Source organism: Podarcis gaigeae (assembly GCF_964106915.1).
Source record: "Podarcis gaigeae genome assembly, chromosome: 5".
NCBI classification, from domain to species: Eukaryota; Metazoa; Chordata; class Lepidosauria; order Squamata; family Lacertidae; genus Podarcis; species Podarcis gaigeae.
Window position 1 is genome coordinate 55,340,014 of NC_139681.1, and position 27,554 is coordinate 55,367,567.

The 27,554-nt window shown below is 40.3% G+C and overlaps 1 protein-coding gene across 1 annotated transcript in view; it reads right to left on the reverse strand.

The window, feature by feature from the left end:
- Positions 1–27,554, reverse strand: part of SORCS3 (sortilin related VPS10 domain containing receptor 3) — a 422,195-nt gene that overhangs the window by 98,451 nt on the left and 296,190 nt on the right. The window contains exons 6-8 of the mRNA XM_083741537.1: positions 22,193–22,257; positions 13,965–14,083; positions 875–964 (exon numbers count right to left, since the gene is read on the reverse strand). Of these exons, the coding sequence (XP_083597663.1) occupies positions 875–964; positions 13,965–14,083; positions 22,193–22,257 (274 nt within the window). The remainder of the gene's footprint in view (positions 1–874; positions 965–13,964; positions 14,084–22,192; positions 22,258–27,554) is intronic.

Sequence of the window (27,554 nt, forward strand, 5' to 3'; positions counted from 1 at the left end):
TCTTCGGCGATCAGCCTTCTTTATGGTCCAGCTCTCACTTCCATACAGGATGCCTGATTATCGCCTTCCAAAGCAACTACTCTATTTAGAACTTTAAAAAGGAAAGTGTAATGCTGGTGGTCAACAAAAGAGGTTCAAAGACTGTCTCAAGGTAAATCTTTAAAAATGTAATATAAGCACCGACAACTGGAAAACACTCGTCTGTGAGCGCTCCAATTGGAGAACAGCCTTTACCAAAGGTGTCATGGGTTTTGAAAATGCTTGAACTCAGAACAAAAGAGAGAAATGCTCTGAGAGGAAGGCACGCTTGGCAAACCCTCATCGTGATCAAGCGCCATCCAGAAACCTATGTCCCCACTGTGGAAGGACGCGTGGATCTAGAATTGGCCTCCACAGTCACTTACAGACTCACTGTTAAGACCATGTTCATGGAAGACAATGTTACTCAGCTATGAGTGATTGCCAAAGAAAAAGAAGGCTGAGGTACATATAGATGGCCCCAATTGGTCTGACTCCAGAAGCTTCCTATGTTCCTTTGTTTATGAACAGATAGAAATGTATTAAACAATATATATCTTTATAGAATGATAGAAAAGTAACAAACAAAGCAGGATGATAGGAAGCTGCCTTACACCAAATCAGACTATCGTTCCATCCAGCTCAGTATTTTCTGCAACGACTAGCATCACTTCTCCAGGGTTTCGTGCAGTTGGCATTCCCATTCCTACCTGGAGATGCCAGGAATCGATGCTGAGTTTTTCTGCCTGCAAAGCCAGTGCTCTAATACTGAGCTATGGCCATCTCCTTGATTAAGTTATCTCTTCTTGTCAAAGACTTTGTACTTATCAATACTACTTATACAAGGCACATTTACCTTTGGTAGCGAGTACTTGGGCAATTTTATTTGCGTGAAGGGTTCCCTTCTGTAGGACACATAGTAATTTGCTCTTCCACCAGTCGTCACCTGTACAAATACAAAGAGAGAGAAGAATGAATACTATTTAAGCACATACCATTTGGTGACTCCCTGACAATTTTGCAAGATTTTTGGTTCATAGTATCATAGTGTTGGAAGGGATCCCAAAGGTCATCAAGTCCAACCCCCTGCTATGCAGAAATGTCAGCTAAAGCATCCAGGGTGGTAATTCAGCATCATTGTTTGAAAGAGGGGGAAAATGCCTGCAAACTGTAAATGTCATCCTGCTCTCCAGGCTTGATGAAGCTGAAATAGTCATCCACAATTGTGTTGTTCTGAATATCATCTCAGTTTCTATTCTCAGTTGCACGCACAACCTCACATTTCAATTTTGATTATGATTTATCTACTGAGTTTCAGAAGACAGACTGGAGCAAGTATAGTTTTGTTTGCACCCAAGCCAAATGGGCGACTAGAAATCAAATCCTTTTCTTTGAGGTGTTTCTAGACAGATTGCTGTATAATTTGTTCTAACAACTTCCTGAGTATTGAGGCCAGGCTAACCTGGGGAACTACAGTCTCATTAGTCTGACTTCAATACCTGGGAAATTGCTAGAACAAATTATAAAGCAATCAATTTGTAGCCACTTCTTGGAAATTGCTAGCAGTCAGCATGGATTTCTAAAGCAGAAGGCTTACCAAACCAATCTAAGCTCTTCCTTTTGAGGGCAGCTGATTTAGGGGGCAAGAAAAATATAGTTGTCATAATCAACCTCTACTTTTGACACAGCACTAGTTGACACTCTCTTACTAGGAGAGAGGAAGAAAGGATGTGCAGGGGGACTGCCAACTTGTTACTCAAAAGGGATACTATCAACACAGGTGTCAAAGAGAACTGTTCTAGAAGGGGGGTCTGGTCTGTTTTGGATCCAGTGTAGGTCTAAATAAAATACATAAAGTATGGAGTATGTTTGCATCGCATATATTTTAAGATAATATTAGAATAAAACTTGTTTTTTATTGCTCCTATTAATAATAAAATGGGAAACGATGATGGGAAATGAAATCATTACATATAGAAAAATGGAGGAAGCAAAACTACCAGTTCTGGCTAAGCACTTTGAAAAGCGCCTACAACTTATGCTTGATAAATAAGAGAACACACGTATCTATACTGGATATATATATCCAAGCCCTCTCATACTAAAGATATAGGGTTTTATATTTGTCACTGGTCAAATGGAAGGACAGCAAGAATATTTTCAGAAGAATAAGAAAAGTTAAGTGAATAAATTTTGACTCTATAGTATTTGCTTTAGCATGCATGTAGGGTCTGAGATAATGCAATAGACCAAATGCTCCTTTATTATATCAAAACATTTACTGACTTTTAAGATTTCTAATAAAGCCTACAAAATTCCCTTTGCAGATATGTATTTTTCCTTCCTTTGAAATTTCGGCATTTTATATTGCTGTAGCATCAATAATACTCCCAGTAATCATATCATCTCTAGATGGTGGCATATTTCTATAGACAAGCTGTCATTCAAAGGCAGAGCGAAGACTGGCTATAATGCACAGAGATTTCATATCTGATCTTCTCCAGACAAGGCTCTGGCAGTGAATGAGAAGTGAAAAAGAGGCCTGTCCCTCAGAGCAGTCAAAGATTTTTGGAATCTGATTCTGCTCTGAATGTGGGACTTTATCATGAATTCTTCAGTGCATCACTCTCAATCCAGACACGCAGAGCCAAGATCATTTTGTCCGGGAGAAGTGGTTACAAAAAGAAGAGTCGGTGCACTAACACTTAAATTATAAAGGCGATGTGCAACGGTATCGTCTATAGCATGACTTGACAATCTTCCTCTGTTGTAAAAATAGTAGGAAGGATGGTTATTGACAATTATTAGGCACCCCACACACACACTAGAGTATGTCTTGTACAATCAGAATGTTGGGATTCAGGATTTTATTTATTTATTATTTAGAAAGAGATTTGACAAATGTAATCAAAATTATTGCAGGGCGGCTTACAAAAAATCAGATGCTATAAAACAAAATATGTACAGTGGTACCTCGGGATGAGAACGGGATCCGTTCCGGAGTCCCCTTCGCATCCCGAATGGAACATAAGACACGACGTCGCGTTTTGCCGCTTCCACGCATGCGCATGACGTCATTTTGAGCGTCTGCTCATGCACGAGCGACGAAACCCGGAAGTAACACACTCCTTTACTTCCATGTTGCCGCAGAGTGCAACTCGAACACGCTTAACCTGAAGCACGTTCAACTCGAGGTATGATTGTAATAAGTAAAACAATTTTAAATAATTATGATAAATTGCACAAATAACATAGTTAGCAACAACAACAACGTAACCCATGAGTATCTAAAAGCCTGACAAAAAATAATAATCACCAATTTTAACCTGGCGTTTCCCATACCAATGGATTCACGTTACAAGAAAGGAGATTTTGACTCAACATCAGGAAGAACTTTCTGATACTAAGAATTGTTTGACAGTGGAAGAAACTCCCTCGGGAGGTGGTGGACTCTCCTTCATTGGAGGTTTTCAAGCAGAGGTTGGATGGCCATCTGTCATGGATGCTTGTTTAGATTCCTGCATTTTAGGGGTTGGACTAGATGAGCCTTGGAGTCCCTTCCAACTCTATGATTCTATGATTCTATGATACTATGTACCAAGGTACACTTCAGTGTGGAATTCATTCCACAGACATGGAAACACCACCCTAAACAGTCTTCCATGGGCCCCTATGCTTTATTCAACACAGGGACCATCAAATTCTAGCCCTAGGAATCACCCCATTAAGTCTTTTATATGGATTATCGTCACAGGGATAAGTCATCAGATGATACCATTTCCAGTGGTCTCTTCATGATTCATTGTGATGTGTGCTCTGGCTCTAGCGTTACAGATGAGCTTAGTTTTTAATCCAGACATCTCACCACAGTCGTACCTCCAAGACTCTGCTGGACTGCATTGAGTGGCAAGAAATTCCAAATATTATAGGAAACACCATGGAAGCAAAAAAAAAAAAAAAAAAAGGATAGCTTGGGAGAAAGAAAGGAAACCCTCTGTTGGGAGGACCAATCTGATGCTTACATCAGATATGGCCTTTTCATGATTTACACCTAGGGTAATAAAAATCACAAGCAATTATCAAACCTTCATTACCATTTGTGAAGCTCTCTAGTGAGGAATGAAGTTCAGGAGCCCCTTTTTCATTTATTTTGATGAACTTTGCATATAAGAAAACTTGCCTACACTGAATCCTGGAGATTATTACAGCATTTTTCCCCCTCCGACACCACCTTTTATTTCATATTTGATGAATGCCATCCAATTATTTCTCCTGCACTCATCCATCATACTTAGCCCAGAATTAGCTGGGTTTGTCTTTTTTACTCCCCCTTTACTTAATGATGGGCTCGTTAATCTGGGGGAGGGGGGAGTTTCCCCTTCCCTTGGCTTTATATTTTATGAGTTTAATTAGGAAGCTGGCCAATTGAAATGATTCCACTGGACAAATGTGTTTATCATTAAATGTATCTGTCTTCTCTGCTTGATGTTATGACTTCACTTTTCCAAGACTGGTCCCACCTCTTTGCGTTATTTCATACCTGCACTGCATTTCAAAGGTAACTAATGAATAAAACTTTCTAACAAAATGCTAATCTAGCATGATATCCGTGTCTCCTTTAACATTATTTTAATACATTCCAAATATTTCTAGCGTGAACATAAGAAGATCCCTGCCGGATCAGACCTATGGGCATATAATCCAGGATCCTGCTCTCACAATGGCCAATCAGATGCCTGTGGGAAGCCTGTAGGGAGAACATGAGCACAACGGCATTCTCCCTACTTTCAGCTGCTAGCAACTGTATTCAGAGGCATACCACCTCCAATAATGGAGCTGCTACATAGCCATCGTGGTTAGTAGCCATTGATGGCCCTACCTTCCATGGAATACCTAAATGGACCTTGACTGATTTACATGCTGAAAGACATACTCTGGCTTCATCTCGGACCATATAAATCTTTTGCCTTTTACATGCTGAAAACCAAAGCTTAATTTCAAATAACAATTAATATTAATATTATAATCAAACCTGATTCATAACAGAGTACAGTGGTACCTCAGGTTACAGAAACTTCAAATTACAGATGCTTCAGGTTACAGACTCCGCTAACTAACCCAGAAATAGTACCTCGGGTTAAGAACTTTGCTTCAGGATGAGAACAGAAATCGTGCGGTGGCGGGAGGCCCCATCAGCTAAAGTGGTACCTCAGGTTAAGAACAGTTTCAGGTTAAGAACGGACCTCCAGAACAAATTAAGTTCTTAACCCGAGGTACCACTGTAGCTGTATTCCTTAGGAATTAAGGTAAAGGTAAAGGACCCCTGGACAGTTAAGTCTAGTCAAAGGCGACTATGGGGTGCAGCGCTCATCACGCTCCAGGCCAAGGGAGCCGGCATTTGTCCAAAGACAGCTTTTGTTGGCTGTATCTCAACTTGTTTCCTTTTGGAAACAATGGGAGGGAAAGAAAAGGAGAGATGTAGATACCTGAGTGAATCTGATCTTACCCCAGTTGGTGTCAGGGACCAGAATGGCATTGGTCCTTTGGATCCCAGCTGTTTCTCAGTCCTCCCCTGGCATACCACCTTTTTGGCCCTACCAGAATCAGAGCTCTAGCTTGCCCAGGATGTCTGCTTCTTCAGCAGTGGCATGGAAGGGGAATCCAACATCAGGTCTCTCTCTCTGGCATCAGGACTTTGCCTTTTACATTGGAGAGGGATATCCAATGTCTCCTATAACCCCAGGACACTCTTCCAGGGTCCATAAGAGTGCACCCTTAGCAACGTGTCTTCAAAGTTAAAGACACTGGTGATTTCATAAAATGCTGTGCTCTTGTTCTGTTGATTAACTGTGATAGACATGCCTGTTCTTTGAGTCAGGAGCCCATAGTAACCACAAACAGCTAAAGTTCCCAAACGTAGCTATCACTGCAAGTTGAGACCTTGTGGCATCGCATTTGTCTAACCGTGGTATCTCATCATTTTGCTAATTAGGTAAAATGCTTGACTTCTCCCACCACCCTCCCAGCAATGACTGCTTCCCAAAACAATTGCACAGGCCACATATAAAAAACTGAAGTTGAACATCCACAACAACACCCTTCAAGCTTTCTCTCCAAAGTAAAAATTCTTATGATACCGACAGCTGCTTATATTTAATCATCTTTATGAAGAGTTACAGGAGAAAAACATTTTAGTCTTTTTAGGTGAGTATTATATTCCCTTGTGCAGATGTTTTTTGATGCACCAGACAAAAATGGGATGAGGGAAGGGAAGGAGAAAAAAGTGAGATTTTAAATGAAACGGCACAATAAAAGGCCCCCAGAAGCAAAAGAAGGAGAGTAATGTTAATCAATTTTTGCCAACAGATGTTTTGCTTCAAGTTCCAAATCCAATAATACTTGGCTCAGTGTAGATGAAACAGTGACAGGAACTGGGGAATGCACAGTCTCAAATAAGAAAACACTTGATTGAACATTGCTCTTATATCTTCACTGCGCTGTTGTTTTTAAAATAAGCATCTGTGTTGCATGGTCTCTAGTCTCCTTGGGTTTTTATTTTTGTGGGAGCAATCCATTCCCCCTCTTCCTTTACATTTCTTAAGACTGATAATAAGTAGATCAAGACTGTCAGGCATTATTCACCAATAAAACAGCTGCACTCATGTTCGTCCCTGAAACGTCTCCATCCTATTAGTTTCATAATAAGCTTTTAATGATTGGTTCAATAGCAGACTCAAGGAAGTGACCCCTGTGGTCCTGCCAGAGTGTTCTTGTCACCATTGATCACAAAGATAAAAATCAATTGGAGCTAAAGAGGGAGAAGTTAAAAATAAATTGTGTGGATCGATTTCTGTTAAAACCTGATAGCTCCATCTGAAGAGCCAAGGAAAAATATATTTCTATTGCATAATTGCCACGAATATATTTGAATAGATGGCTATGAATAGATGGCATGACCTAAAATGTTGCCCAGCTCCAATATACTGTACATGCATGGTCCCACGAAAGAAAGGATTCCACATTCGCTTTCTGACTAAGGAAGGTAATGGGGAAGCCCTTATTTGTGAAAATGATTCTTTGTGCATATCAGAACGCTGTGGACATCTGGATCCAAGCAATGGCATAGCTATATTGGGATAAAAATGTGTAAGTCTGCAGTCCTAAGCAATCCCCATCCCTGTGTGGGGAGTTGCAGAACAATGGAGCCACAATTGCATCTCCAATCTGGCCAGTCATTGCAGCTGCAGCAGAAGCAGGGATAGGACAATGAGGACAGCTACCTGCCCCGGGTCCAGGTTGGTGCGGTGTTTGATTCTGGGTCAGGCCCAATGCCACCTGGCAATGGTTATGATTGGCTTAGAATCCAAGCTTCCCCAGCCCTTCCCATTTCAGGGCTTTCCATTGGTGGACATACTGTCAGTGGGCTTCCTACCCAGCTGCAAATAGGCCTGCTTAGCTGGGAGAACTAAGCATAGAGTCACATCTGTCCTATAGCCTGGCATGGAGGGCAGCAGTTAGATTGCTCTGTAAACCAGTAAATATGGACCTTTCTGTTAATCTGTAGACCTTATTTTCATTTCTTTTCTAGCCTTCCAAGGAATCGTCACCTATAGATATATTGTTTCATACATGGTTCAGGTCAAAGACCATCTGAAGTAGATGTCAGGCTCAAGCACAGATGTGACTTATGAAATCTGGCTGCACCTTTGTAGAATTGCGAAAGAAACTCAGAGATTCCATAAATACAGTATTGACATGTTTTGCCAATACTCGTCTTTAGCTAAATGCTTTAGAAAGCATTTTTTCTTAAACCAAACTTTATGTAGGACTGAATTCTTATTGTAAGAATTCTTGTTGCTGTAAGACCCACATGCACTAATGACCAATAAATATTGAGTCAACAGTCTATCACAGTGGTCTTTTTAACAAAAAGTAGCAGTAAAATTAGTCAGCATGATCAGATGATTTTTTTTCTTTTAATTGTCTTCTCAGACATTGGGGGAAGATACTTTATCTTTATGAATATTAAAGTGGACAGCAGAACCCAATTCTCTGCATGCATCACCTCTGCAGAGGATGTAGCCAAAATCCAGAAAGGTTTTGGACTTTCTTGTTGAAAGAACTCTAGCTAGGAGTCTCATTTTACCAACAAACACCCTTTCTGATGATTTTTTAAAAAAAATAAAAAAATAAAATCTAGGCTTCTCCTAGCTCACAAGTGATACTTAAAAAATTAGGCAGCATCAAGAGCAATACTTAAAGAACCATTATGATAACGTATTCTGGTCTCTCATGCAGCAAGCACCATGGTATCTCATCCTGTAATTTCTCTCATCAAGCTCAAATTGCCACAGACCCTCCCTTCATCAGGAGAAATCAAAGATCCCCTTTCCCTTCCCTCACCATTTGGACTCAGTAGCATCATCAGTAAGAGCAGACATTACAACTGGAATCTATTAATATTGGTTTCGATTCTTTTTGTCGGTACAAGGTGATTTAATGAAGCCACTGATGAGAAGGGGATGCCCTCAACTGTCATGGGGGAAAGAGCCACACCAGCCAACTCTATTTGAAGAGGAAAGCTTCTCAATATTCAAGTAGGCATGAAATTGCATAACAAATGGGAGTGATACAGAGGATTTGAGGAAGAAATGCTGGAAAGGTAGAGAGTGACAGACAGCATAAACAATCAACAAGGCAAAGACTCTGCACTCCACAGCCCTCATTTACATTTCTTCTTGTGCGCTTCAGAAACCTGAGTAAATATTTCATGCAAGCCAAAGACAAAAAGGGGTGTTTCTGGCCCAGGTCCCAGGATAACGATAATTTATTGCCTCCCCATTACATCTCTCTTTGGTTAATGGTGCAAGGATCTCCCAATTTAAAGCAGAAATGGAGTGCATCCAGATGCTGATGCCAATCCTAACTCTGATGAAGGTTGGAAGAGCTGCATTGAAAGCTCCAAATAGACTCAGACCACAGTGCTCCAGATAGGAACATAAAGCTTAGGGGTCTGGCCAGGCTCACTGGGAAGAATATAGAAGTGCTCAGGTCGCAGCCTTTTGTTCTGGTCATCAGTTAAACTGTGAGTGCAATCCTATAAAGAAGTATAGAAGCAATCTACACTTCTGTCTACTCAGATGTAAGTCCACTGACTTCCACAGAGCTTCCCCCCAGGGATGGGGACAGTGGGTTGTACTCTCATATCCATAATCTTTCACCCAAAGCTAATTGCATAAAATCAAAAGGGGTTATATTTCCATTTTATTATTGGGTTAATTATAAGGCACTCTCCCTTTTTATACTTTCTGTGATCCATCTCCCACTTCATTTCGGTAAGTCATTTCACCTGAGCTGATCAGACAATCTGAGGGACTGCACACCTTCCTTGCTTGTCATTAGCTCAATGGATTGTATTCAGATTAAGTTAGCTGAACCTGCGTCTCATTGAAATCAGTGGGACAAGATAGGCATGCCTTAAATCTCACCGGTTTCAGTGGGAACCTGCAGAAAACATAGTCAGATCCAAGGCTGAGAATTCTTGAGCAATTGTCCATCACTGTTGTATATTTGCTTGGCCTCTTTCATAGGGGATGCACAGATGATCATTTCCACAGAGTAGCAGGAAACTACTCGGGCCCTATAGAAGCCAGACTATCCTCCACCAGGGCCAGGGCTTTTTCAGTGATGGCTCCAACCTGGTGGAATGCTCTGTCCCATGAGACTAGGGCCCTGCAGGACTTGATCTCCTTCTGCAGGGCCTGTAAGACAGAGCTATTCCGCCTGGCCTTCAACTTGAATTACCGTAGTCTGATCCTCTATTCCCTTTCCCCTTTCCTTGCCTATGAAGAAACCCTTCTGGGACCCCACATTTAAACTCTTCCCTGGTCTCCTTGCTGGGCCTAGTAGGACCACCTTGGCCAGTTAGCCCTGGTGACCATTTGATGTTTACTGACTGGGGTCCCCCCCCCCTTTACTCCTGAATTTTTGAATTTTGTTGACATTAATGCTACATGTATGTTGTATTTTATGCTGTTTTCAAGATGCATTTTAATCAGTGTTTTATATCTGCTGTTATCCACCCTGAGCCCAGTTTTTAGAAGGGGAAGGGCAGGGTATAAATAAAAATTTATTATTATATTAATTATTATTTTCCTCTTCCTACTACATGTAATAAGGAGAAAGAGAGCCTTACCTTGCACAGGGCAACCTTGCTGAAGGAAGAGAAACTCTATGAATATAACTAACCCTCAACACAACAGAAGAATGTTATTATAGCGTTAGAGGCAGGCAGTGGTTTTTTCAAGATGTTGTTGCACCATGTTAAAGAGCTACACACCTATATGGATGTGAAAACCCTACCTTTTCACATATGGAAAAGAAAACTATGAAAAGCATTTCAAAATGCGAGCTTATAAAGTGGGATGTGGGTGGATGTGAGCGTGGACATATTCATTGTCACGGACGCTACCAGGTAGATGTCTGCAAGTGTCACTCCAAAACGTATGCACATCTATCACAGCCACTCTTGTCATTTTGATTGTTACAGAGCACCTCTTGAAGTGCTGCAGAACCCTGTGAAAAGAGTTTTGAATAAAAACCATGGCAGGAATGTCTCCATGGGCAACAATAGCTCTTTAACAGCATTTCTGCCACCTGTACATAGCTATAGTGCACCTTCATCTCTCCTGATCTCAACTTGAGTTTCCCATACAGCCACAGTATACTAAGAGAATTTGGAAACAAGTGGTCTTCTATTTTGGCTGGGGTTGGACTCTTCCCTCATATTCCACTTCCCTGATTTTGTATGCTTATTCCCAAGGTTTTACTCCAGATTCTACCTGGTGTAAATCAACTGTGTCTACACTCTTCTTAGACCATTAGACTACATTGCATGTGGGTGAAGGGGAGTGGTTCTGCACTCCCCAGAGATTTTTGAGGATACAATCAATATCACACACCCACACACCCCATTGCCAGGACTGCCGATTTCTTTCTGTTTTCAAATGGGCAGATTGTGGGATAATGCAGAATCAATCTGCAATAAGCTTTTGTTTTCAGAATGAAACAAGTTCTTCAAGAAGCACTTTTCAGGGGCCAAAAATATGCAATAAACCTAGATTGTATGTGGAGTATGCAGAAAAAACAAGTCTCAATTGAATCTAGAATTAAATGTGGTGTGTACACAGAAAGATCTCAGAAAATTAGGGAGTCCCTAATCTGCTTCAAGATGCCTTTTTAATAGTATGATCTGACACAGAAACATGAGAACCTTCACAAATCACCTCAATTTGCCACCTAATTCAGGGTAAACACAGAGCCGATTAATGCGCGCGCGCACACACACACACACACACACACACACTTTCATAAAGTGATCATTCTCACATCTGTGAGATCTTCATATGTCCCTCAATCTTACTTATTTATCTGATGTTTATTTAATGTTCCAAATAATAAACATAAAAATGTTCTGTACCATTAATTTCAAATGATAGACAGAGATAAGTACCTCTAAGACACCTCATTTAATCTGTTGGCTTTTTTTAAACTTAGAGTAATTAGCAACAATTAATTCCAGCCCCAAGTGTTCTGTTTCCAGTAGATGCCAATTGCAGGCAGATGAATGATCAGCCCGCACAGAGCCTCTCATCCCTGGTACAAACAGACTGGCATTCTTTGCATGACTTCAGAAGCAAAACTGGCAGCTCTCTCTTCACATTCGCTAGCCCTGAAGTTTGAGGGAAAGCCTGGGTATTTCTAAGTCCAACTCTGATCTGAATATGTCATCACCTTCATCTCTTTAGCAGTGTGACAGTCACAGAAAAAATAACTTTCAGCTCTGTCACGGTCTCTGTTCTTAGTCCTCAGAACCTCAACAACAAACCCATCAACAAAAACTAAATTCTCCTTTATAAGCACTGAAATACAGAAAACAAAAAGCCAAACCCCTTAGTTGTACTGTCAGACCTCCCAACGTTCTCTGTTTTCAAGTGACTGATCCACTTTTGCTTTCAAATATGACTTACTCTTTAACTCTTTGTGCCAGCCACATGCTATATCCAAAGGTGCTACTTTTAAAATCCTCTAACTATTTGATCCAGCTGCCTTCAGCTCTGCTGACTCTAATTAATGGTAAAGAACTTCTGTCTGCCCAGCACTCTTGACTCTCTTGCGCACGGTTCATGCCAATAGCACACAGATTCTCATATCTTAGTCTCCTGCTTTTCACTAGTCATTCCTTTCCTTGGCCCCTTTCTCTTCTTCAGCTAGATGCATATTTCACCTACACCTCTCTCGAGTTCCTGTATTTCATTACTGGACATACTTCTTCCTTTCTTTAATCTATCTGCTTCTAGAATCCCTGCTTCTTAGCTTTCTTTTCAAAAGAAACTTCTTCCCATCCAGCTGCCAGTCCCTCATCATTCCCTACACAGCTCTTTCTGAATCACAGGCAGCTCTTCCCCTTCCCTCACAGAAACACTCCGTGGCTGACAACTTCATTACTGGATCAGCTGAACTTTCATAGACTACAGGCAAAACAATTGATATTAGAAAATTAACCCTAAAACCCTTTAGTCCATTGCTGTACCATCTTGCCAGCTATTAAGAACTGATGTAGACAAGTTGCTAAGTTTTCCTAGCTAAAACTTAAAAAGAAAAAGGTTTATGGAGCAACAACTATTGACAGAGCACTATCCTGGAAGGCAAAAATTCAGACGTCTCTCTCAGTGCTCTTATTTCCCCAATATTCTAGCTAATTATTTCCCAACAAATTCTGACTTTTGCAGTCACCAAGTAGAACTAGGTTGCCTGAAGGATCCATCCAACAAGTATCAGAACATACCCACCATAAACTTACTGACTATATATATATACATTTATGAGACTGCTTAATAAAAACTATAATCTGTGTGCAAAGCTATGCAAAGTATCTGATCCAAAGAATGAAGAGTCCATTGCCCAATCAAGACTTAGTGAATCTCAAATCTCAAAAATCAGGCACGAAGAAAACAAGTGTTCATTCCATATTTTGGCAACTGTTCCTTTACAACGGGTCATAGAATCATAGAGTTAGAAGGGCCCCTGAGAATAATCTAGTTCAACCCCTGCAATGCAGGAATATGCAGCTATCCCATGCGGGGATCAAACTTGCAACCTTGACATTACCGGCACCCAACAATGAAGGACCAGTAGAGCCAAAACAGGAACTTGTGGAAGAAAAATTGAGATGGATAAACCTATGAAAGGAGTGAAGAGCAAGGCATACAAATGAACTGGAATTTTCAAGAAAAAGTGATGCCAAGACAGACCAACAGATGAACAAAGAAACAGGATTAAAAGTCATTAGAGTGACAGAGAGAAAAGCAAAGATCACAGAAAAGAAGAACTGAATACAAAGGTGACAGGCAGGAGCCTATATTCTAAGTGGAATAAAGGAATGTAACGAGCTACATTTCTAAACTGTCAGTCAAATTAATAACAGCATCTACAGTCTGAATTTCCTTAGGTTCTTCCATTTGAAGGTCTAAAAAAATTCAATTTACAATGGCAAGTGAATTTCATTATAATCAGGGTGCAAACTTTTACCATTAGTGCCTGGCAGGTAAAAGGTAAAACTGTTTTCCTTGAAGTAGAATGAATTGATGCAAATTACAATTCAATGGTTTACAAAAAGAAAAAACCTTCAGCATAAATATCTGGCAAAATCAGGCATAGAGGGTAGATGCAGATTAACATTTAAAGGTCCCGAAAGACATCCCTGCCCTTAGACCAATATCAAACATAAAATCTGTAAAACCATTTCCATGTTTGCATATTTTCTGTTCAACTAAGTTTTTTTCCAAAAAATAGTGCTTGGCATGGAAAACAAAACTCACAAAGGAGTTGATATTGCGCATGCAGCTTCAGCGTGATCTGCAAATTTGGATTCTACAAACCCATACCTGAATGAAAATGTACTCATCCTGGACGACGAGAGAGCTTGTGTCAATAGAGTGTAAAAAAGGTCCACTTTTGGTAGTCTCTGAACATTCTTGAATCCTACAGGTTATATAATGGGCATCTGTAATGGGAATAAGAATAATGTATGTTAAAATATTTTCTGGTAGTTTATGAGTTGCTGTTAAGCAAACACTCAGACCAGAGAATCTGACTCATCTTTCACCACCAACAGCCTTGAGTTCAAAACTTTATATGCACAGCCCAGGAATCCTCCCTGCTGAACTATGAGCATTATTTGGAAAACAAAGACGTTTCCCAATATATTCCTTTGCCTACATTCCCTGGAATGTAGATTCTTGTAGCCTGCTATCCTATCAACTATGGCTTTCCTACGACCCCCTATTACTTGCTTTCTGGGCTACTATTCCTGTTCCAGATACATATAATCCAGTTCCAGTCTACCTGTCCAGCATCTTTCATCATACTCCTGGACTTCATGCTGCCATTATAATCAACCTACATGAACTGGTTCCTTTGCCACATTTTTCTTATACTCCGCAGGGCGGGGTATAAATAAATAAATAAATTATTATTATTATTATTATTATTATTATTATTATTATTATTATCCAAAGTCCATCCTTCTTAGCTGTATGAAAAGTATCAACTATGACATAAGCAGCAGTAGCTTTCTTTTTGAATGAAAACCTATCTCCTCTTCAGGTAAGTTGGATTCATGTCTTGGATTCATGTATTCATGTATCTATTCAAATATTAGACAAAACTGGCAAGCTTTGGATTGGTCAGTATCAATATGTGCTGATCGTTCGCTAACTATTTCCTATGCCCTGCATTTTGCCACACAGCCTTTCATTTTATCCAACAAGGTAGATAATCGGCGACTACTGTGTACCAAAGCAAAAGGTGCACAATAAGCAGGAATGAAAAATAGAGAAGGCAAACAGATGCAAATAAAGTACATGTGTTGACATGACAACCAATTGCTGCCTATTGGGAAATGTGTCATTTTGAATGCATTACACCAATAATTAAATGTATAGAAAAAGGTCACCTGCTTGATATTCACAGGGAGATAAAAGAGGTTCTCTTTAATCTGCCTTTATTTGTGACTTTGCTTCTTAGTCTGTCTTATTTATTTTACGAAAGAGTGTGTGTGGAACATAGAAACAAAGCATCTTCAACCCTAGATGAGTTTAGATATAAGACGTAGGTTCAATTTTGGTTCTGTTTTGTGGCACAGATATTACAACATGTAGGCCCCCCGAAAATTAAACAAAAATTCTTACGAAAATTAAGGAATAAAAGTAACTTCATCTAATAAATAGCCACATTGTAGAAGGATGCTTTTAGAAAACATAGTGACAAAGTGAAAAGAGATAATGCATTCAGGGCTCAACTAATGAACTACAGTACATGTTTTTTCAACATAAGGAAAAGCTCATGGAAAAATATGAAGTGTTGTATTAAATGTAACACACAGCTAAATCCAGTCTCCTCCCCATTCATGCCCCCTATATCTGTTCTGGCAATTTCCCTGTCCAAAGTAGATTTGGGGATGGCCTAGAGTACACAGGGGGACAGATGAGCAGGAGGAAATTTCTTTGCATTCGCTCTAACCCTTATACTACTGCCAATATTTTGTTGAATACCACCCCAAGAGTGGGAGTGGTCTTATCCCAGTGCGTAGAAATCCAGGAATGGCAAATCAGATATGTTTAATATAGCTATGCTGAAACAGTTTTTAGAGTTAAGAGAGAAAAGAAGACTGACCCTTGGGAAATCTGAAACTTTCATACTACTGGAACACTTAATACCACAGAAAAATTAATGTTCAGGAAAATAACAAAATACATTGAGCATGCAAGATGTCTGACAGAATTTGAAAACCACTAAACTGAGTTGAAATGATTATGCAGTAAGTGGCAAGTGTCTGGATTCTCCATCTAATATAGTTGTTAACAGAGGATGCTGTTGTTGTTGTTTAGTCACGTCCGATTCTTTGTGACCCCATGGACCAGAGCACGCCAGGCATTCCACTGCCTCCCGCAGTTTGGTCAAACTCATGTTGATAGCTTTGAGAACACTATCCAACCATCTCATCCTCTGTCGTCCCCTTCTCCTTGTGTCCTCAACCTTTCCCAACATCAGGGTCTTTTCCAGGGAGTCTTCTCTTCTCATGAGGTGGCCAAAGTATTGGAGCCTCAGCTTCAGGATCTGTCCTTCCAGTGAGCACTCAGGGCTGATTTCCTTAAGAATGGATAGGTTTTATCTTCTTGCAGTCCGTGGGACACTCAAGAGTCTCCTCCAGCACGATAATTCAAAAGCATCCATTCTTTGGCAATCAGCCTTCTTTATGGTCCAGCTCTCACTTCCCTACATCACTACTGGGAAGACCATCACTTTAACTATACAGACATTTGTTGGCAAGATGATATCTCTGCTTTTTAAAATGCTGTCTAGGTTTGTCATTGCTTTTCTCCCAAGAAGCAGGTGTCTTTTAATTTTGTGACTGCTGTCACCATCTGCAGTGATCATGGAGCCCAAGAAAATAAAATCTCTCACTGTCTCCATTTCTTCCCCTTCTATTTGCCAGGAGGTGGCCATGATCTTCTTTTTTTGATGCTGAGCTTCAGCCCATATTTTGTGCTCTCCTCTTTCACCCTCATTAAGAGGTTCTTTAATTCCTCCTCACTTTTTGCCATCAAGGTTGTGTCATCTGCATATCTGAGGTTGTTGATATTTCTTCCGGCAATCTTAATTCCGGCTTGGGATTCATCCAGTCCAGCCTTTCACATGATTAATTTGAAAGAGGATACAATACTTTATTTCAACCAGGGACACCTTATTTTTGGAATGTTGATAATTTTCACAGAGTCTAATATTAGAACTATACTAGTTTATCATCACCAAATCCTTTCTCCCTCTTCCTTATCATCCCAGCATTGTGATGAATGGCTGTACTCTTGGTTTGATCAACTTAACCTGAGGAGATCAGGTTATATCTACAGTCTACAAAACTCCTCCCTCCCTCCCTCCCTCTCTCAAACAATCTGTAGGATTGTATGTCAGTATATTCAGTTTCCTGGCGAAAAGCCATTCCACACAGTTCTCATTTATGAATTCTTGGCCATGAACTGCAGATTAAGTCATCCCCTTGCTGCAGTTGCCTGTAGTTAAAATTTTAACTGCTTAGTCTTCTGAGTTTATAAAGTCCCAATTGAGGATTGTACCTTACATTTGGGGAACACGTGAGTTTTGATGCAGGCTCATTCACCTCAGGACCACTGGCCAAGGCAAGTTTTCAGGCAAGTGAGAAAATGCACAGAATCAAAGGTGCTAACAAGATCATTCTAACCTTTTTAACCCTTTTGATTGCTCTTGAACTTGAGTAGGGGATGCTACTCTTTCCTATACAGCATGTAAGGTTGAAGCAAGGATAATCTAGTAGCTGTGTGTCCTGTTGGGGGTTGCACAATGCAATCATTGATTCAAAGGCCACATGGGATGTAAACACACATTTTGTGATGGGCAAATAAACTCCTCTCAGCTTGAATTGGAATCAAGTTGGCAGCTGGAGCATAATTGGACAAAAAAAATTTTGCAGGGGGGTGGAGGTTGGATTTCAAGCATTCTTGATTTGTACATTTTCAGTGACAACATTCATATTCTTGTGATACTTTTCTAAGCCATATTCATGTTGCTATAATTCCACTTGGTAAACGCACTGTGGGAATGGGGGAAAGCAATGTGTTGCCTATTGCCTACAGCTTGTTTGTTCAGCACCAAGCTGTGAGACTTCTCTCTTCACCCCATGAACAAGCAAAGGCAGCAGGGCAGCAACCACTGAACAAAACACACAAGATCCTTTTCTCGTGCAAAGTGAAAGGAGCTTTGAACACTTCCTTCCCACATACAGGCTCTCCCCCCACAAACACTCCCCCCTTTTATCTAGACTACGGTGTGGTCCAAAGGAACATGATGCCAAGTCGTAGCAGATCTTGCCAGGCTACAGTGCATGCACAGCCTTGGAACCACATACCCTCCTCCTTGAGTTCCATGAAGGAAGAAAAGAGAGGTATGAATGTAAGAAAATAAGATAAAAATCAATTGCCCAACTGACCTCCCCACATCCCAAACCAGGCTGTAAATGAATAATACATTTCTAATTATTATGATGCCAAGTGTATGTGTTTTTTCCTGTGAATGATGTTCCCATCTTTAAAACATCTAGTCCAGCCTTCCCCAACCTAGTGCCCTTCTGATTTGTCCCACCCTAAGGGGTTAGTAACCAATGCCAGAGTATAGGCGTTATCAGTGGTTGTTGGCTGCAAGAATGACAAATGCAGGCTGAGCAAGCACATAATTATCCTATTTTCAGTCTAAATTACAAGCACAGGAATAATTCCCAGGCTAGATAACTCACTCCTCTGATTTCACTGAGGCATTACAAGCTGGGGGAAATTCTTTTTCCAGCCTATTGTGTTGAACCGAAGAGGCATCGCACTATACACATCTGTTCTTAAAAAGTTATCCTTTTGAGGTGAAAAGCTGAAGGCAGAGTTCAATTGTCAAACTTTAATTTGAGTTGGGTCTGAACAGGCTATCAGCCCAGGAATCATCATTTAATGCCACAACTCAGGGCATCTTCCTAACATGCAAGGATCTGAAGGGTGTGTGTGTGTGTGTGTGTGTGTGTGTGTGTGTGTTGTAAGCATGGTGTTTCTCCACACAAACAGAAAAATTATTGCTCCAAATTATTCATATGAATTCAAATTCAAAGTACCTTTCAAAAAACATGCTTAAAGGCAACCATTTCAATTTTATGCTTTGTATGAAAATATACAAAGCTTCTGCTAGGGATCTTGACAGACAAAAGGAATTCACTAACTGCATATCATCTGTTCAAGTATTTGGCTCCTTATTTTTGCTGAAACAAAACTGATCCAGCTAGTCATCCAACTAGAATTGAAACTTTTTATTTAAGAAATGTCTGCCACCATAGTATCACACACCAGTTCAAGGAAACTCTCAGTTGTTTCTAAAACATTTCACAATCAGCTATTGGGTGGTGGGGGAGAGAAGAATATACTCCACAACAGGGAGATCACAAGGTTGTTTACTAGCAATACTGTGTGTCATGTGCATCAAAAATTCCTTCAACCTGGGATGCTGCCCTTGCAGTGCTGTAATTGAAAGGATGGGAAGCTTTGCGCACTCTAGGAAGATCTCACAGACACTGTAGCCCAAGGGGCTGAGGCTTACAAGAGTGTGTTTAGAGAAGTATTTGGACCCTGTGTCCCTAATCATTTCTCGGGAGAACAGCAGTGTCTGAATATAGAATTGAGCTAGGAGGAAATGAGTGGAGTCAAAGTGAGGGGAATTATGAGTGTGCATAATATGAAATTGTTTTATAGGTGTTTTTAATTGTTAAATTGTTTTGAAATGTTTTCTAGGAATCTATTAATAAATGGAATGGAATCAATTGATCAGTCAATCTGAATTGAGAGGGGATGAAGATTTGCAAACCCTAACTGTACCAGAAGTCTCATTTAGTTAGCCAGCTATGTCAGTTGTCCATTTTCAACAGTTGCCCTCCTATAGCCATAAAGCCTAAACTACAAGAAGAAAGCAAGAATTCATGCATTCATTGTAACAGGTGGGATGGCATTCTGGCGTGAGCTTTGTAAATCTCTAAATCCTGGCAGAACAAACTTTCAAAGAGAGTCATATGTATAGATGAAAAGTCATTATGGAAGCGTAAAGATAAAATCAGAGGTTCTCACAGATTTGATCAGTTAGAGGCCTCACACTGGTTAGGGAAAAATTTAGCACAAGCTTCACTGACATTTAGAAGTGAATGCAATTTTATGTTTTGGGTTTGAATTTTTAATGTTTATGTGCCATTAAAAATGAAAATTACATTTCAGGATGTTGAACAGCAAAACAAAGCATCTTTCTGAGGTGTTTTGTGGAGGGAGTTCTCCATATGGAGAATCATTTTCACAGATGCAACTGTAGTTCTTTTGCCCATTACAATACTCCAGACACAACAGATCTAACTCATGGATTTTTTAAACAATGATAGTACTGAAGTATTGAGAATAATTCAAACTGATTTAACATGTTTAAACCAGACCACACTTTCAATTACAATATTGGGATAAATAACCACTTTTATGGGTGAGTGCTTTTTCTTCCTGCTGACTGAAAAAATCAAAGTCAATTGATCAATAACAGAGAAAACCCCTAAGTCCTTGAGAATACAAGGATTTTCCCAAAGCATGAAATGGCAAATACCACTTCCTAGGCTAATTACACATGACACTATTTCCTCTTGAGATGGTGAGCAGGCTGGTGCTCACCCCAAACATGAATTTGGTCCTATGAGCAACCAAAAGGCTGGAAAGGATAATACTGGCCTCATTTTTCACTGACTATCATGGTGGTTGTGACTCGGCTTCTATGCTGTTGTGCAGAAAAAAACTTGGCAACTAACATTGCTGCTGGTCTTTAACAGAGCCCTTTGCCACCTGCAGTTCCACAAAATGAGCCTCTTGTGGGGGTTGCCTTGGGTGAGGATGATGGGGTAGGTGGTGGAGGAAAGCAGGTTGTGTGAGCAGAATCCAGGAGGAAGGTCTACTCTTTACAGACTGTGCTTTCTTCAGTCATGCACACAAGAATTCAACTGGGGCACTTGCAGGATCAACCCCCTCCCCTGTGTGGAATTTATGTCCAATCCTTCATTTCTTCAGAACCACGTGGAATGAAAAAGTCTGTGCAATCACGAGAATCGCTGTTGTTATGTAACTGAAACCTTGCAGGGGTGAGTTTAGAATGGGGGGGAGAGAGAGAGATTGGAGAAAGAGTTCAGTGCCTCCAGGTTCTCCTCAGTTCTCAAATTCTCCTCCTGAAGCTGCTTTGCTAAAATGAAAAATATCACCAAGGAACCAATAAGTGTGTTCCAATGGCTTGTGTTGTTGCCATACAAGACGGGAAGCAAATAAGGCCTTTGCTCAAAAAGATGGATGGCCAAAACAATACAGAAATCAGTAGTTTCTAGAAATGCCATATTGAAAGGAGCAAATATTGGTACTCCAGCTATAACTATCAGTAATATAGCCTAGTGGCATATTCTGAAAATGAAGGAAGATGGTGCAGGTAACAGCAGGGAAGGAGGAGACCGGCTCCCTGGCCCAGGAAGATAGATAGATGATAGATAGATAAATAGATGATAGATAGATAGATGATAGATAGATATAGATAGATGATAGATAGATAGATAGATGATAGATAGATAGATAGATAGATAGATGATAGATAGATAGATAGATAGATAGATAGATAGATAGATAGATAGATGATAGATAGATAGATGATAGATAGATAGATAGATAGATAGATAGATAGATAGATAGATAGATAGATATAGATGATAGATAGATAGATAGATAGATAGATAGATAGATAGATAGATGATAGATTAGATAGATGATAGATAGATAGATAGATAGATAGATAGATAGATAGATAGATAGATAGATGATAGATAGATATAGATAGATGATAGATTAGATAGATAGATGATAGATAGATAGATAGATAGATAGATAGATAGATAGATAGATAGATAGATAGATAGACGATAGATAGATATAGATGATAGATAGATATAGACGTAGATAGACAGAGGCAACCCCCGATTTGCATGTGGGTTACGTTTGGGGTCATTGCATGCTTGTGTGAAATAGTGTGGAATTGAAACACCCCATTCTGCTCCCGCCCTGTCCCTGCCCCACTCTGTCCCACCCTTATAGTGACATCTTTTGTGAAGTTTCCAGGTCACTTCCAGGTTCAATGTGGGATCACACACATATTGGTTACACCTAAAATAGGGGTGGCCTATAGATTGTTGGCAGGGAGCTTTATTGGTCATATGTGCATTCACAATATCCCAAGCACAAGTTTTCAGTCCTGGCCAAAGAGTTTTACTCTTGCTTTCTTTCTGAGTTTAGCTGTTGTTTTTCTCCAGGAATGAAACTTGTACTCTTGGTTCCCCTTGGAGTTTAAGGATAGAAACACTCAGCAAATTGAGCCTGGCGACCCACATCTTCCCTATCAATTAGAATGCAAATCAAGAACCCAAAACAACCCAAATGAAAATGCAGTTTCTCCCTCTCTGACTTTATAGACTCAGTGCAGAGACACTCACGTCCATCTGTCGTGCGAGCCTCCATGTGTACAAGGTCAGGCTCCTTGTCCAAACCCGTGACGGACCTGGGAGAGAAGAAGAAGAAGAAGAAGAGAAACAAATCAATCTGAAAGGCAGAATGCTGTAATAGAAAGCAGAGGTCAAGGCAGATAGGAAATGAAGAGGAGAAAAGCAGCTGGCTTCTTCCCATTTGAAACGAGCCACCCTGAGACTTGAATGGATTTAGTGCATGAAACAGCCCCATGAAAGGCAAGGTCCTTGGATTTAATACATAGCCTAGTTCAAAAAGCACAAAGAACAATAATGCCAGAGGCTTTAGATTTAATACCATTTCATCCACCAGGGAGAGGGTCTTACCTAGAACCTGGCATGGGTTTGGCTACTGCTCACTCATTAAGAATAGATCATTCTTTGTTTATATAAAGCCAATTATTAGATTAGCACAGACCCTCCAGAGCTGCTTCTTTCATTCAGCTGTCACAAACCAGTGTGCAAATGTATCATAGGCAGATGTGAATGTGTGTTTGGGGAAGGGCACATGGTTTGCATGCAGTGGAGGTGAACAAGCTGTGTCTTTCACCAAACCTCCTTCACTATTGCTGAACTATTTATTGCAGGGCTAACCCTACCATTAGGCAGAGTGGGACAATTGCCTTAGGCAGCAAATGCTGGAGAGTGGGGAGCAGTGGTGATTTGTTGAAGGATAGCCTTCCCTTCACTCGCTAAGTTAGCCTGCTGCCTTCAGGTACAGTCTTCTCCCATCATCAATTTTGAAGTAAGATTCAGGTGCCAGCACAATTAGCTTCTGTACGTGGGAAAAGGGGAACACCATGTTCTTTGTCTCAGATGGTAAAACACCTTGGGTCATTCCTGATCCATTGAAGAATGGTAATAAGGCAGAATGTTCTTCTAATTGAATTTGCAGTCACCCTGTACTCGTTGTTCCCACAAAATGCTCCACTTCTGGCCATTATAGATGTGTCAAATTGGCCTTATTAGTTGTGCATCAATTTGGAGCTGGCTTTAGGAAAAAAATACTAATGATACTTATAATGACACAAAAAGGAGAAGTAATGCAAACACTTTATCTAATTATGCCAGAGGGCAATGTTTGTCGGTGGGCATGGGAGTTATTTCCCCTGTATTGTTTTGTGCTCTTTGGTATGCTTCATTTTGTACTAAAACATCAGAATTACTTTTGCTTACATTTGGTGGGGATGGGGCATATGCCCTTCTGTGTGCATTTATGGTCATGAAACTTGGGACCATTTTAATCATACAATGAGAAAATGAGTTACATTCTACTCCAATGTGCAGCATTCGGGATTTTACAGCTGGCTAAAAGCATGAAGAACATTGTCTGAAGTTTCTCAAAAGGGTTTTTCACATCTATATCAACACACCCACAAGCACTTATAAGGGCTGGGCTCCTTTTCCAGCCCGTTTCAGGCTTTGCCCAAAAGAAGCTCAGGTGAAGGAACCCAAAGGTGGGCAGCATGAATCGTGGTGCTCCATTTCACACAGGGAAAGGAGCTGGCCATGGTGGCAGCTTTGGCAGCCCAGCAGCAGGAGCCAAGCTAACATCCTTCCCAGTTAAAATGTTTCTTTTTAATCTGGATTCTGAGCACTCCTAGATATTTTGGCTGCTGAATTATTTGCTATTGCTTCATGTTGTCTGTTATTTTTGTATCTGTTTTCATTAAGCAATACTCTGATCTTATGAAGGAAGTGTGGGATACAAATTATTTTACACAAAATAAGTTCATTCTTTAAACCAAACCTTCACAAGTAAAATCAAGGACACGTCAGTGTTCCCCTTTTACATGTATATCCCTGCCCCTCTCTTCTTTCTAGGAATCAAAGTCAGCTTATCTGTGGTTCCCAGAGCATCTCCCATCTAGGCATTGCCCAGTCCCAGACTATGTACACAACGTGCCTTTAAAGTACAGTGGTACCTCGGGTTAAGAACTTAATTCATTCTGGAGGTCCGTTCTTAACCTGAAACTGTTCTTAACCTGAGGTATCACTTTAACTAATGGGGCCTCCGGCTGCCGCTGCGCCACCGCCACACAATTTCTGTTCTCATCCTGAAGCAAAGTTCTTAACCCAAGGTACTATTTCTGGGTTAGTGGAGTCTGTAACCTGAAGCGTCTGTAACTCGAGGTACCACTGTAAAGTTAACACACATTCTTTGAAACCTTGTGGCAAATTGTAGCTCTGTAAGAGACGCGGGTGGTGCTGTGGTCTAAACCACTGAGCCGCTTATGCTTGCCAATCAGAAGGTCAGCGGTTTGAATCCCCGCGGCGGGGTGAGCTCCCATTGCTCGGTTCCAGCTCCTGCCAACCTAGCGGTTCCTAAGCATGCAAAAAAAAGTGCAAGTAGATAAATAGGTACCGCTCTGGCAGGAAGGTAAATGGCGTTTCCGTGCACTGCTCTGGTTTCACCAGAAGCTTGGTCATGCTGGCCACATGACCCAGAAAAACTGTCTGCGGACAAACACAGGCTCCCTTGGCCAATAAAGCAAGATGAGCGCAGCAACCCCAGAATCGTTCGCGACTGGACTTAACTGTCAGGCGTCCATTACCTTTACCTTTTTAAGGGTAAAGTACAGTTCCCAAGGGGGTTTTGTTTGTTTTTTGTGACGGGTGCCTTAATTGTGTTATAAATGTGTGGCCTGGATGCAGACCCAAGCCTGCTTAGCAGCAGCAAAGTAAAAAATCCATTTGTCTTCAGACCACTTGCATAAATGGCTATTTCTTGAAAACCTTCCTAATTCCCAAACTGCACATTTCTGAAGAATCAGATATTTTCCACAGCACAAGGTGTGTTGTTTGTTTCTCCCTCTGGGCTCGTATTGCTTCCAGTGGGCTCAATGTTTTCACATACTCTGCAAAAGCCTGACCTGCACAAGCTTTTCAATCAAACTTGTTTGCAAACCAACCTTAACAGTTTTCTTCATTTCTTTATAATAAATAATGTATATGGCATCATGTAGCCTCTAAGGGTTTAAGTCTTTTTAAAAGTACACATTTAACAGAAGTGTACTCCTTGCACACAGACACACAGACATACACATCTTGCAGAACAGGTGTGAAGAGGGAGAGATTTAGTGGTAGACTTCCTGTAAAAGGAGGAGGGATGAGGATAGCCATTTTGTGACTGAGCTTTACTCACATCAGACAACATCTGTCATCTAGTGCCCACTTGTGTCCACACTGCTCACGCATTATTGGATTTTTAAAAATAAAAAAATGATTTATCTACCAAAAATATGTATGTCATGCATATAATGCATATACAAGTCAAGCCGCTATATTTCTGCAGGATAATTGTATATTAGTAATACTTATTTTATACAGTGATGTGCATTGCTGCATGTCTCTCTTTATGAGCTGGCTACTTTAGGAACCTGGAATATATACACTTATAATATGCATATGGTATTTTACATATAATAGTGAATATAATATGGAAGAATTGGTTGCCCATTTAGTGGAACTGAGGGAGGGTGGAATAACTTGCTTCTCATTAAGATTAAAAAGCAAGATGTGAATTAGAAAAACAAAAAACAGCTGTGCAGATGAACTCAGTGTCAGGTTTTTCAGGAAATTCCAACCCAGGGAACATCCTCTCTTTGGAATCTCCCCAGAGAACTCAACATGTGAGCTCTCCTTATCTGTAGAAAGATGAGGAGATGAGCACCACTGATGTCACTAAACCTCAAATGTGCTGGATCTGGAATAGGAATTTGCCTAGCTCATAGTGCTTTAATATACTTGTAACAGGTGGCTAGGGATAGAAGGATCTATCAATTTTTATTCTCCGAGTTTCTCATTTTTCAATCCTATATTCACTTCTCCACATTTCTGCAGCAATTTTAATTTTTTTTAAAAAATCGTCATGAAAACTCAGGAGTGAATTTTTCCTAATAAACACATTCTTTTTGAATGCACATTTGGCTAATGTGCACATTTCCGCAAGCAATTTCCCACTAACATGTTTTTCTCATAATAAATTCATTTCTGTAAACATTGTTTGGAGAGCTGCATTGAAAAATTTAGAGAAGTGCAAATTTCGAAGGATGTCTGTGTTTCAGTTGTCATTTCATTTTGGAAAGTATGAATTTGATTTGGCTTTAAATGTGAACTGAGTTTAATTTCTTCCCCATCCCTACTGGTGACAACCAAAAGAATCAAATGGGGAAAGTTCAGCCATTACCAGCCCCCACTAGGGTCTACAAAGTTGAGAATGAGAAAGAGGAAATAGAGAGCAAGAGAACTAATTTGGAGGAGACACTACATCAGATTCCCAGCCCCAAATACACTAAAAACAGAATTGAATTACTGCAGCTAGCTTCAAAAGCAACAATTTCTCCTTTATTTTGAATGACAACTGGGTCATCTTTTTAAATATTTAATGGATTATAAAAAAGCTAGAAGCGATTAGCCATGAAGATGTTAAATATTATGAGTACTGGAGAAGATGGTAGCAAATAAGTATGTTGTTTTCTCAGCAGGACACTATTAAGAGAAAGGCTGGCTGGTCAAGACGGATCATCCTGCGGCCAGTAAGATCTGACAACTTCTGGAGTAGGCAGTTTGAGATGGTCTAGTGCTAAGCAAAACTAGTTTTGCCAGCTGTTAAGGTATTTAAGGCAAAAGGCTGGAGTCAGCCTCTGGGTAAAACCACTAACAATGTCTTCTCCTCGAGCTCCACTGAAATGAATGCAAATAGGGCTCTTTCACTCCTGTTCCTGTTAGACAGAAGAAGAATTTCCCAACGGCCTGCATTCTCTGGAGCAGGCATCTAAACTAATGGCAGAATAAAACTGCTTCCTTAAACAGCCATGCAGATCTGTCTGATGCAGCAGCGCTTGTTTGTGCAGGACAATTGAGCTCCACAAGCCAAAGTTAAGTATGTTTAATGTCAACAAAGGACTTGTGTTACATGCTTACATCTTTCCCATTGACAAGAAAGGATACTTAAAAAGTGCTTTGCTTTGAAGTATGCCCCGTATGATGAGTTCAAGCAGTAGCACAGCTGCCCAGGAAGATCCAAGTCATGTTAAAACTCGAATGGAATAATTACTGGCAGGGTTTTTCAATTGAAATATATAGCATTCAGCAATTTTTCAGTGGAAATCGTGGATAAAAATGGTGAAACTCTGTAGTATTAAGTGGTTTTTTTATTATGGTTTTGTGTGTGGATATTGTAGCCTCTATGCTGTGTGTTTCAAAAACTTCTTTTTTCAGTTTCTGAAGCATCTATACTGTCTTGTTCCTGTAACAGTCAATGCTTTGCTGCTATCAGGGTTCTCCCCCAAGTAGAAATGTTGCAGAATTCCAACAAAAACAGGAGCAG